Source organism: Hyla sarda, chromosome 5 (assembly GCF_029499605.1).
Source record: "Hyla sarda isolate aHylSar1 chromosome 5, aHylSar1.hap1, whole genome shotgun sequence".
Taxonomy (NCBI): domain Eukaryota; kingdom Metazoa; phylum Chordata; class Amphibia; order Anura; family Hylidae; genus Hyla; species Hyla sarda.
Genome location: NC_079193.1, coordinates 54,419,250 through 54,433,276, shown reverse-complemented (window position 1 = coordinate 54,433,276; position 14,027 = coordinate 54,419,250). Strand labels below are relative to the sequence as shown.

General features: G+C 40.4%; 1 protein-coding gene across 2 annotated transcripts in view; it reads right to left on the bottom strand.

The window, feature by feature from the left end:
- ADARB2 (adenosine deaminase RNA specific B2 (inactive)) overlaps positions 1-14,027 on the bottom strand; it is a 718,056-nt gene that overhangs the window by 30,535 nt on the left and 673,494 nt on the right. For both annotated transcript variants that reach the window (XM_056519506.1, XM_056519508.1), the window contains one exon: positions 1,596-1,777. In XM_056519506.1, the coding sequence (XP_056375481.1) occupies positions 1,596-1,777 (182 nt within the window). The remainder of the gene's footprint in view (positions 1-1,595; positions 1,778-14,027) is intronic.

Sequence of the window (14,027 nt, the reverse complement as noted above, 5' to 3'; positions counted from 1 at the left end):
ACATATATATATATATATATATATATATATATATATATATATATATATAAATTACCAGGAATATGTACCATGTGGCAACAACCCTGTTACAGCTTTTTGGCTACCAATAAATTGCTTACATCTGGACAGGGCAGTGTACATTAGGAGCAATATTGTAACATTAATGTTTTTGTATAGAATGACACATGTGATGTTTCCCCACCATGTAGTGATGTGTTTATTGTGCCCCATGTATGTGTTTTTTTTCTTTCTGGGGGGGGGGGGGGGGGGGGGGGCGGGGTTGTTGTATATAGATATGAGTTAATTAACCAACACAATTAAGTTATTTACAACATTGCTGTTTGTTGTATATTTATTGGCAAGAGTTGTAGGTTCATACATGATAAATTTAACATTCAATGACAAATTGGCAGATTTTTTCCCCCCATCTATGCTCTATTAGTCAATATTCCATTGACACATTATTATAGGAACATCTGCCTATTTTTACCAGACTGTTTAAGTGTAAATAAGACATTTCTCAGACAGTTTAAGGCTAAACAAAACGGCCAATTTTTGCGAACATGATTTTGCTCTATATTGAATGCTGTGGAAAAAAAATATTTAAAATCAAGGGCAGAATTTTTTTTTTTTTTTTTTTTTTTTATCCTGACCTGCCATTTGGAACATTTTATAACCTTTATTTTGTATCTGTTTATTTTTCCCCCCCCTGCCATTTATTGACAGTTTTTTTTTTTAAATCCCAGCAAACATTATTAAGTAGTGTCTAATCCAACCATTTATTGTAAATGGTCTGAATAAGAGGGTAAAAAATATCCCCCAAAACTGACATTTTCTTGAAAGGAAACCCCTTGAACTCAATTCTACATCTGTAATAATTACAGCTGTTAAAATACCATTGAATTCAATGCAATTCAGTGAGAGAGAAAAAAAAACATTTTTTGGGGAATTGTTTAAGACATAAAACCAACATTTTATTTTTTTACATTTTACATATGAACAAAGCCTTATTCTCTAAATATATTTCATTTGATACATCTAAACTAGTATTTGCCAATGAGTCGGGGAACATTAAAAGAAATAAATGTTTTCTTCATTAGAAACAGAACACATCCCACAACGTGATCATACAGCACACGTTCGAGGAGGTATAGTGCATGTAGGTAATATATTTAAGCATAATAGGCATAAAAATTCTCAATGTTAAACAATCAAAACATTCACCAAAACCTCAAATCGAATGAATTTTTTTGATTTTTTTATTTTCTCATTACTGATAAATCTTAGTCCTTTTTAAAAGGATAACAATAAAAAGAAATGTGCTTGTTCTTAAAAAAAAAAAAAATTCTCAACGTTAATTGAAAATGAATGCTTGAAAAGAAGTACGTACTGTATATTCAATTCACAAGACATTAACCTACAAGCAACGGAAGTAAGGGTATAAGAGGGGTCTTCAGTAAATAATACATAATGAAGGAAAGGCTGTTGCTGCTTGACCTTGATTAACCTTCATGCAGGCTTCTCGCACAATTACTACGGTTTAGAAGAACGGAAGGGAACCATGTCATTTGTCTACAAGAAAGGCATTTGCTTACCGCTAAGGAGAGGATGATTATGCCGATACGGAGCCGGCAATTTACCAATCTCTTCTATTCTGTGGCTCATTACCCTGGACAGGTGGCCTGCATGGTGTAGGCTGCCGACGATAATGCTGTGCACGTAAATAGGCTCGATGAAGTGACTAAGAAGAGCGCCCTGTAACCCCAGGATATTCCATCTGGACAAAGAAATTGAAATTACACTGGTCAGAAAATACAGAGTCAGGTGATTACAAAGTGCGGCTCTAGTAGAAGAACCCTAGATACATGCTGACAAAATCAGAAACATACCACGTCCAACGCTATGGAGCGAGAATTTCCAAGACTCCAGTTTATGCTAGGGATGGTAGTTCAATGATAGCTGGAGATAAGCAGTTTGTGGTCTGTAGAATACTATTCCAGAACTAAAAACCTTTATTATTAACCCAAAAAACCTATTTATAATCTCAATAGTCATTAAACATTATCCTGGAATTAACACATCTTGGTCAAAAAAATGGAGGCTCTTAACACATTTTGATCAAAACGTGTCTCCCGTCCACCACTTGGAGGTGGCCTCACTTTGGATCGGACCCTAACATGCTAATTCCACTCACCTCTGCTGGGTATACAGCCAGTGACTGGGTGACATGCAGGATCCACTATTTTTTTTTTTAATAGGGGATTTGCTTCTGCTCTGGACAGATCTTGACACAGACAGAGATGTCAGAAGAAAGCACTGTGGTCAGACAGAAAAGAACCATGCAACTTCCTTTGTAGTATATAGCAACTGATAAATACTGGAAGGATTACGTTTTTTAAACAGAAGTAATTTACAAATCTGTTTAACTTTCTACCACCAGTGGATTAAAAAAAAAAAAATGTTTTCCACCAGAGTACCCCTTTAATTGGCCCATTGATTTCACCAAGGTCCATGTAATACTTCATCTTCCCTCAGCAAAAACAGATCAACTCATGAAAATTTCAGGAACCATTCTTGTAAACGTGTTGTCTAAACTGGATAAGCCCTCTAATGCAGTTCCCCAACCTTTTTTGTTAGGGGTAGATCATAAGTTTGCATAGGAAAGTTCTTTTCTGCTGTATCTGTTTAAGATGACATACAATACACTTTGTCTCTTTGCACTTCTAAGTTGGTACCGTTACTGTGAGACCACTGTAAGCTATTTTCTGTGTAAACAGTGGCTTTAACTATATGTGCAAAAAAAGCTCTCAATGTATATGGTAAATACCTGACGGAGATATAAACTGTCATTTTGGATTCTGTTTATGTTGAAAAACATTGGGATTTAAGTTTAGCGGCTGTGGGGAATAATGCAGCAACATGTGTTTATTTCTCAGAGAGGCATACAGTACAAAACATGTATTTATTTTTTAATTTTTTAAAGGGGTACTCCCGTGGAAAACTTTTTGTTTTAAATCAACTGGTGTTTAAGTTAAACAGATTTGTAAATCACTTCTATAAAAAAAATCTTGATCCTTCCAGTACTTTTTAGGGGCTGTATACTAAAGAGAAATCCAAAAAAGAAATGCATTTCCTCTGATGTCATGACCACAGTGCTCTCTGCTGACCTCTGCTGTCCATTTTAGGAACTGTCCAGAGCAGCCTATGTTTGCTATGGGGATTTTCTCCAGTTCCTAAAATGGACAGCTGAGGTCAGCAGAGAGCACTGTGGTCAGGGCATCACAGTAAATGCATTTGTTTTTTTTATTTCTCTTTAGTATACAGCCCCTAAAAAGTACTGGAAGGATTAAGATTTTTTTGATAGAAGTGATTTACAAATCTGTTTTACTTTCTGGCACCAGTTGATTAAAAAAAATAAAAAAAAATAAAAAGTTTTCCACGGTAGTACCCCTTTAATATAAGAGCCTATGTATGATGGTTGCCTTGCAGGTATACATCAGGAATTAACCAATGCACTTCTTAGACTGAGATGCAGTGTGAAAATACCATAGCTTTACAGACCTCCATGGTAGATGATGGAAATGAATAAAAAAATAACAATAAGGCTGGGTTCACACAGATAGTAGTAGTAGTAGTAGTAGTATGGTTAAAAACTCGGCCCCCACCTCATTTAATGCAGAATAAGAATTATTAAATAGAAGTGTATTGGCCCTTGTGTATTGATGTGCCATTGAGTTGAGTTGTCTACCATGTTGTTTCTTTCTTTCTCTCTAATGTGGCTGACCTAATATACCTAACCTATATTTCCCACAATGCCTCTGACATTGCAGCGGAGAGGATTCTTATCACTGTAATAGCAGTGCAGTAAATGATAGATTAGTGAGGTAGAACCTCTGTCCTCTAACAATAACGCATTCCTATGAGATGCAGCTTTAGCCTGTCTCTTTGTTTTAGGTTTCTTCATGTTAGCTCTTACAAGTAGGAAGCAAGCAACATCAGTGTCAAGCTGTATCTCATAGGAATATACTGGAGATTCTGCAGATAGCAGTGCCAGGCTGTATAATTTAGGACAGTTGTATAATTTTGCAGCTAATCATTGTATAAACTCGCCTACTATATCACTGCACTCCTGGTCTCTCAACACACTATAAATGGAGGGACATACAGAGCACCAAGGCTGGCAAACATTGGAAAGAAGTGGCGGGATCTGAGAGCTGCCAGGCGGGATTTGATAGGTTATGATGTGTAGACTAATCTCATGTCTACACAGTAAAGCACATAAATAACTTGTGAACTGAATGGTGATCATATGAGCCACCAACAATAATAAATGATTTTAGTATGTATGAATGCAGCTGAGCTTGGATGAAACACATCGCCCTGCAGGAATATTGCTGGTAATTTAGCATTATATTTCAAACAAATCTGAAGTGCTTCTGTAAGAACATAATTACAATACTGTATAACAAATAGAAAAGAAGACTTGCAGTTCCCACTTTCTTGCTTTTCTTTCAGTAAAAAGAAATATTACCTAGGAAATGCAAAGGTCTTCATTCATGAGAACTCTTCAAACCAAATGTGACAATATCGCCACCAGCAACAACTGGATCACTTCTTTCATTCTGACCTTGCCCCCCCCCCCCCCAAAAAAAAAAAAGAAGACTGCTACAGGCAACACTAACACTTTTTGTAATAACAGCGTGCTACGATCAAGTGTTGAGTCAACCATAATTACTTCTCTTTGATGTTGCTGTAGAACCGAACCTACTGCAGAAGCTCCTTGTATCTACTCTTCCTACCTTTTAGATATATACACAGATTGTACTTAATAATGAGGACATAGATGATTTGACCTTTGTGCACACAGAAAATGTTGAGTCTTAAAAATACTTTTGTTTACAAGCAAAATTTGTCTCAATTTAAAAAAAAAAATTGTTTTTGCTCCTTGGAGTGTTTTATGATATTTTTATTGTTATTTACACACATTTAAACCCCCCAAAAAATTTGCCATACATTTTTTATTTTATTTTATAATAGTAATGATATATTATCTTTAAATAACTGTCAAAAACATTGAATTTCCATTGGATCCAATGTAATTCAAATAGAAATAAAATAGATGTATTTGAAGCAAAAAAAAAATGCCTGTTCAACACCTCAAAATACACCCAAGAAACAATGGGGGGGGGGGGGGGGAGAGGCTGGTGTTTGACAGGCTGGCCTTAAATAAAATCACACTGGCTTCAAATTTGCTTGGAAATTTATAAAAAGTAGCAGGTAATTGGGAATTTCCTCAGCTGCCCATACGCCATGCTTTGAAATCTAAGGGTGCCGCCACATATGTCTGGCGATCTGGCTCAGTTTCCCTCCAGCGCTGTACAAAAGTGCAGGAGGAAAACTGATTCCATTCACTTAAACAGAAAAGTTCATATTAATCCGTCATCTTCATTGGGACAATGGATCGTTGGACAGGCCAGATGGGGAAACACATCTTGCAGCATTCTTCCATCCAGCCTGCAGAAATAATAGGGTAATGGACAATACAAAACTGATGCACTTTGCCATCAGTTTTGGCATTAGTTGTGGATGGTGATCTAGCTCAATACTGCATCGCCAAACATACATGAAGGCACCAAAAGCTTGCTCCAAGCTAGCATTTATATATATATATATATATATATATATATATATATATATATATATATATTTCAGCTACACTATCTCTCTAATGTAAAGTGTAGTAAATCTGGCATCTGCTGAGGCCATGCCTTTTCCAACACTTTGCCTTAAATGGGCATTGTCAGATTCAAAAACTTTTGTTGCACATCTTGGCAAAACATTAACCTTTCTTATGACATGTTTTAGCTTCTTTTAATAGAAATCATGGCTTATAAAAAAAACACCACTAGGGATCCCCATACCATCCAGAACATAATCCTGTCTGGCAGCAGCATCATCTTTGTCCCAGCTAAAGCACAGTCATGGACAAAGTCCAGGAAGTGAGGGAGGGACTAGCACTCATCTGTGCTCACTCCTGTCCCATTAACCACTTAAGGAAAGGGCATACAAGAACGCCCTGATGTCCTAAGATGTCTAGGGGCGGAGTATCCCTTTAACACCCCACAGCTGTTTGAAGAATTTTTGTTAAATTTGGACGTGAAAATGAAAAAAAAAGTTCACTAAAATGCTGGTGTTATCCCAGATTTTTCATTTTGACAAGGGGTAATAGGAAAAAAGCCCCCCACAATTTGTAACAATTTCTTCAGAATATATAAATACCCCATATGTGGATTTAAAGTGCTCTGCGGGCACACTACAGGGCTCAGTAGAGAAGGAGCACCCTTGAGCTTTTGGAGAGAGAATTTGGCTGGAATTGAAGGCCATGTGTGTTTACAAAGTCCCCATGGTGCCAGAACAGTGGACCCCCACCCCCCCCCCACATGTGACCCTATTGTGGAGAGTACACCCCACAGGGAATGTAATAAGGGATGCAGTGAGCATTTACACCCCACTGGTATCAGATTTTTTGAACAGTGGTCCGTGAAAATTAAAAATAAAATTTTTCATTTGCACAGCCCACTGTTCCAAAAGTCTGTCAAACGCCAGTGGGGTGTAAAATCTCACTGCAACTCTTATTACATTACATGTGGGGTGTACTTTCTGCAATAGGGTCACATGTGGGGGGGGGGCACTGTTCTGGCACCATGGGGGCTTTGTAAACACACATGGCCTTCAATTCCAGCCAAATTCTCTCTCGAAAAGCCCAATGGTGCTCCTTCTCTACTGAGCCCTGTAGTGTGCCCGCATCGACATATGGGGCCCAAACACCTAAAGGGTTAACAAACTTTCTGATTGCCATTTTGTATACTTTGAGGGGTGCAGTTTTTATAATGGGGTAATTTATTGTGTATTTCTAATATGAAGACCCTTCAAATCCACTTCAAGAACTGGTCCTTGAAAAATTCAGATTTTGAAAATTTAGTGAAAAATTGGAAAATTGCTGCTGAACTTTGAAGCCCTCTGATGTCTTCCAAAAGTAAAAACATGTCAACTTTATGATGCAAACATATAGTAGACATATTGTATATGTGAATTAAAATATAATTTTTTTGGAATGTCTATTTTCCTTGCAAGCAGAGAGCTTCAAAGTTAGAAAAATGAAAAATTTTCAAATTTTTCATGAAATTTGGAATTTTTCACCAAGAAATGATGCAAGTATTGACAAAAATGTACCACTATGTTTAAGTCTATAGAATATGTCACGAAAAAACTATCTTGGAATCAAATTCCTAAGTAAAAGCATCCCAGAGTTATTAATGCTTAAAGTGACAGTAATCAGATGTGCAAAATATGCCCGGGTCCTTAAGGTCATAATTGGCTTGGTCCTGAAGGGGTTAAACTGCAGCATAAAAACAGAGAGGAGGGGATTACAGAGTAGTCTGCAGTTGTTGGATGAAGAGACCCAGCACAACACAGTAGACTTGGAGGAAGTGAATGCATGGTGAGTGAGGGCAGGCTCAGTACTTGCTTTGGACACACCCCTTCTCCTGACTAATGGATGTCAGAATGAGAGAGCAGCAGAACAGCGGAACTTGTGAGCTAAGTACAGAAGCTATACACTTAAAAAGACATCTGCATGACCTAGTGAGTAAACATATATAAGCATTTATTTATTTATATTTTTTTCTGGGATATGACTGGTACGCGTTAAGTAGAGATGAGCGAACTTACAGTAAATTCGATTTGTCACAAACTTCTCGGCTCGGCAGTTGATGACTTATCATGCGTAAATTAGTTCAGCCTTCAGGTGCTCCGGTGGGCTGGAAAAGGTGGATACATTCCTAGGAAAGAGTCTCCTAGGACTGTATCCACCTTTTCCAGCCCACGGGAGCACCTGAAAGCTGAACTAATTTATGCAGGAAAAGCAATCAACTGCCGAGCAGTTTGTGACGAATCGAATTTACTGTAAGTTCGCTCATCTCTAGGGTTAAGCATGACGTACAAAAAAATTGCTATTTTGTACGCAAACCAGGCTTCATAACTTCCCCTGTATGTGTGCACACAGTCTAATACACAATCCAAAAGTAGCAAAAGCCTGTCTGTCAAATATAAAGCATTCATCATTATATATGGAATTTGGTAGGTAGGGGTCCTGTTCCAGATTTGCTTTGGTGCCCAAAGGCTTCAAATTATGTCTCAGTGAACAAAGAAAAGCAGGAGATACACACATATTGTATATGCCTCCAGCCACTGGCAGTGACCCAAATCCTCCATACATAAGGAGCGTCCTCTAGGCCCGAAAGGTCATCTGCCATTATTGCTTTTAGCTATTTCCTTTCGTTCATAAATAAGGAAGAATTTATCCTGATTCCGGAAACCATAATCCTTCCCCCCCCCCCTAAAAAATAAGCATTTTGCAGTTAATTTCTAACATCCTGGTTCTGTTCATTAATTAGCATTTCTCCATCGTTAGGGCGATTATTGTTCTGCCTTTATGCAATGAATCTCTCTTTCATGATTAATCAGGAGTCATTATATTTCCCTTTCCCATAGCAGTCAATTACCGCGGAATCCTTCCCATTAATTACCAAATGTTTATACCGCCACATTGTACCTGAGGAGCAATCTGCTATAGGAACCTGTGACACAAGGTACTTCACACACACACAAAAAAGGGGGCCCTTTAAATTTTATTCCAAAAACACAAGCAATTTAGCTTGCTATATTAATTTGCCTCAGAAGCAGAGCTGTGAATTAGAAACATCTTTTAATCTCATGCTAGAAAAGGCAGCCATCTGGCTGCTGGGAAATTTTGAGAGAATCTTCTCCTCTCACTCTGCAAATACAGGTCATTAAAGTAATGTGTTCATCTACATAAAACTCAAATGGAATATAAAAGGTAATATTTATATACAAACAATTTAGTCCCACAATTTAAACAGTCATTGATTTTATGAAACATTTACTTTAGACTATCAGATTTGCATATCTCTGTTCGGTAATTCCTCCAAGTAAAGTAATATTTGGAAAGAAAGGAATATCATTAAATACTCACCTTTTCAAAATGCTAAATGCAATTGCGGCGGCAGAATGATAATCTTGGTTCTGGGCTTGCCAGTTTTTTATTGTATGGAATTATTATGGGTCGGTTTATATAAAAAATTTTCCCCCCAGCAAATTATATTAAAGGGGTACTAACGTGGAAAACTTATTTTTTTTTTAAATCAACTGGTGCCAGAAAGTTAAACAGATTTGTAAATCACTTCTATTAAAAAAAATCTTAATCCTTCCAGTACTTTTTAGGGGCTGTATACTAAAGAGAAATCCAAAAAAGAAATGCATTTCCTCTGATGTCCTGACCACAGTGCTCTCTGCTGATCTCTGCTGTCCATTTTAGGAACTGTCCAGAGAAGCATATGTTTGCTATGGGGATTTTCTCCAGTTCCTAAAATGGACAGCAGTGGTCAGCAGAGAGCACTGTGGTCAGGACATCAGAGGAAATACAGTTCTTTTTTGGATTTCTCTTTAGTATACAGCCCCTAAAAAGTACTGGAAGGATTAAGATTTTTTTGATAGAAGTGATTTACAAATCTGTTTAACTTTCTGGCATCAGTTGATTTAAAAAAAAAAAATTTCCACCACAGTAGTACCCCTTTAAAGAGGGAATTCCAAAGGATAGGGGAATAATGTGTCTGATCGCGGGGGGAGAGGGATCCGCTGCTGAGCCCCCCCGCGATCTCCCTGCAGCACCCACATTCTTCTGTGGGGACTGTGTCTCCCAATTTCAGGGACTGGGGTTTCCGGGACTGGGGACATCACGCCATGCTCCCTCCATTCATGTCTATGGGAGGGGGCTTAACAGACGTCACGCCCCCTCCCATAGACATGAATGGAGGGGGCGTGGCATAACGTCATGTCTCCAGTCCCGGAAACCTGGAGGTTTTAGAAACTGGAGATTCAGGGAGATCACGGGGGGTCTCAGCAGCGTGCCCCCTGCGATCAGACACCTTATCCCCCTATCCTTTGGATAGAGGATAAAATATTTTTGCCCGGAATACCCCTTTAACATGTAAGGGCTATTTATTTGCTTGAAGTATAAGCTTTCTACTGTGAATGGTCTGGACAAGTGGCGGAAAGAGTGGAACGTAAAGATAGAGAATCGGAACAATATTCAGATGGCGGGATGGCAATGCTTTGGGTTTTGACATTTATTTTCTAAACTCAAAATGGAATTGAACCAATAAACAAAAACTTAAATAGGCACTGTAACAAAAAAACAAGAAAAAACTAACAAACAAACAAAATAAAAAACAAAACTGCCAGGTCGTAGAGAACAAGCTGGTATCAGGATGGTCTAATAATGTAAATCTACCATCTTGGTCGCACACACAGAGAACAGGGTTTGAAGCGCTCAGACATGCTTTTTCCTCTTCCTAATCATGTTGTAGTAATTGGATGGCATATGTCAAAAGTATTTTATAGAGTGACAGGGGCATTTAAAAAAGATCTGATAGGTAACAGTCCTTCAAGGATGAAGAAAACAATTAAAGGGGTACTCCGGTGGAAAACTATTTACTTATTTATTTATTTTAATCAACTGGTGCTAGAAAATTAAACAGATTTGTAAATTACTTCTATTAAAAAAATCTTAATCCTTCCAGTGCTTATCAGCTGCTGGATAACATAGGAAGTTATGTAGTTCTTTCCAGTCTGACCACAGTGTTCTCTGCTGACACTCTTTTATTATAAAATTAAAAAACAAAACACAAAAACAAGTCCAATAGACTGTAACAAAAATTTGCCAAACTGAACATAAATACAGACTTTCTGTCTCAAAATAACAACTCAAATTTTCTAACAGGCCAGCCCAGGTAATCTAACAAAAATGACCTACCTATAACGTCCAAAACCTCACACACACACACACACACACACACATTCCTTATAAAACATAAATAAAGCTTTCCTCGCCATAACAAAAAAAAAAAAGAAAAGAAAAAAACAAACACATATATATACACATATATACATTGCTCTCCTTCTTCCTTTTTTTCCCCTCTTTATTTATAAATAACAAAAGAAAAATATGGCGAATTATCCACCGGGAAAAAAAAAAATTGATTAATAAATAAAAAACAAATATGGTGATATTCCTACAGACTTCCACCTCGGAGAGAATTTTCTGTTGGGTCGATACTAAACACCATGCATTCCATGTGTAGTACCTAACCACTAAGCAAACTAAGAATAAAGTGCCTCGATCTCGGCCACCCAGGGTCCTGAATGCCCCATAAGCCCACTCTGGATAGGTAAGGCCGGCAAGCTGACTCCAGCCGATGGAAGCGCCCACCCGGTTGTAGACCCCTATATTAAAGGGACAATGAAGCAGGAAGTGGTCCATGCTTTCCAGCGTGTCCCCGCAATCTTCTCGGGGACATCCCCGGTAATCAGAGTTCCTGTACTTCACATTGTCCCTTACATATAGCTTCCCCTGAAAACAGCGCCAGGCCAAGTCCCAAAACTTCTGGGGGATCCTTTTCATGTTTAAAAGATACAACCCCACCCTCAGATCCTGACCTGGGCAGTCTCTGAGCGCCAGAGGCTTCTGGAAGTGGGTCAACAGAACCAGTTTGTCAAGGAACTGCCTTGACTGGGTCCTGATCTCCCACACTCCCAGACCCCACCAACGTATTGCCTTCAGAGTCGGGGTAGCGTAAGCCGGAAGATATCCATGGGGCGTACGGAGGTCCTTCACTCGCCCTCCCCTCTCCCATTCCTGGAAAAAAGGCCGAAACCATTCCCTGCAGGAGATTACCCATGGAGGAGCCCTCTCTTTCCAGAGGTTTGCGATGTTAGCTTCCAAGAAGGTGTTCGTAAAGAACGCCACCGGGTTTACCATAGATAAACCCCCTAGTCTCCTTGTGCGGTACGTAACCTCCCTCTTGACTAGGTTCATCCTGTTCCCCCATAACACCTGGAAAAACAGGCTGTAGATCCTAGTGTAGTAGGCCTCTGGCAAGATACATAAGCTGCCCATATAGATAAACTAGGAGAGCAGGTACGATTTGATCAGGTGTACCCTTTCCTTGAGGGTCAAAGACCAACCCTTCCACTGGTCCACCTTCTGAGCAGCTTTTGGTGGGATAATCATCCTGGCCGAATGTGATGCCTAAGACTTTCGCTGATTCTTGGGGCCCTGGAAGGGTGTCTGGGAGATCAAACGTGGGATCCACCCCTCCCAGCTAGAGACTCTCACACTTATCCCGGTTGATCTTAGACCCGGATGCCTCCGAGTAGCGGTCCACCTCCGACATCCCCACATCGACCTCCTCTCTAGAGGAGACGAAAATGGTGACATCATCAGCATACGCCACCACCCTCTGGATGGCCTCCGGCTCCACCAGACTCATCCTGACTCCCGCCAATGGTCCGCGACTCACCCTCCTAAGGAAGGGATCGATTGCGAACACATATAAGAGCGGGCTCAAAGGACAACCTTGACGGACTCCGGACCCCACTCCAATGGAGCGGCCAGACCACCCGTTCACCAGTGGTAAACTCTCTGCCCCTGCATACAAGATCTTAACCCAAATAACAAAAGTACTCGGTAAGCCATATCTCAGGAGGACGGACCAGAGGTACTCGTGGTTCACCCGATCAAATGCTTTGGCCTGATCCAAGGACAGCAAGTACCCCTTCCAGAGACCTGCACTACTCTGCTCCACTGCCTCTCTGACACTAAGGACAGCACTTAAGGTGCTGCGGCCTGGAACAGTGCAGTGTTGGGCCTCCGAAAGGAGCCTGGGTGCAAACTTCACCAACCGATTAAACAGTATCTTGGCAAGAAGCTTCCTGTCCGTATTGAGAAGTGCTATGGGCCTCCAATTCTCAATCTGGCTAGGATCTTTACCCTTTGAGAGAAGAATCAGAGCTGACCTCCTCATTGACTTCGGCAGAGTGCCCGAGGAGAGACACTCATTGAATACCTCAGTCAAGAGGGGAGCTAAAGACTACTTAAAGGTCCTGTACCACTCGGATGTTAAGCCATCTGGACCTGGCGACTTCTTAGGGGCAAGCCCCTCGATCGCCAGTCTCAATTCATCTTCTGCCAAAACACCAAGAGAGGGGTCTACCCCTGGCTCAGGAATGGTTTCAGCCAGGAAAGCCGACATCCTGTCTCGATCTAGATCCTTCCTCCCCAAGAGGTGCGAGTAGAAGGATCTGACGACCTCCAAGATCCCTGATCTGGACCGATTCAGAGATCCTGTACTATCAATAAGTCCTGAAATGACTTTACTACTCACTGACATCTTGCAGTTTCTGTAAGGGTCGGGCAAGCTGTACCTCCTGTAATCCCTCTCAAAAACCAAAGATGCGTGCCTATCGTACTGACACCCCATCAGCAAGGATTTCATCCTGGAGATATCCTCTCGGCTACCTCCAGTCGAGACAAGAAGCTCGAGTTTCCTCCTCAGACCCTGATACAAGCGTTATCTGTTCATGGACCTGAGGCTCGAGAGGCTCGCTTCTTGAATATCTCCCACCACTCTGACTTACTACTACATAGGTCCAGTAAAGGTACCTGACTCTGAAGAAAATCCTCAAAGGACTGTCTTCTCTCCGCTTCCTCCAGGAGGAACAAATTCAGCTTCCAATAACCTTTTCCCATCCGGGGGGTCTCTGAAACATTCAGGGAAAACAAAATGATACAGTGATCGGAGAACTCCACCTCAACCACGGACACTGCGTAAGAGACGGCTTCCTCCTTTAAATAAAACCTATCTATCCTAGACCTGCGACTACCTTGATGATAGGTGAAACCCGCATGGCCCGAGGGGCTCCGGATGTGGGCGTCCTCTAGGCAAGCTTCTCTAGCTATGCTAATCAGTGCCACACTATCGCAAGTCAGCGGACCTTTGGAGCCTCTCCAAGCTTGGGACCTCGTGACATTATTGAAGTCTCCTCCAAAGATCACTTGCCGACTCGTAAAAAGAAAGGGCTTAATCCTCATAAAGAGATCTTTACGG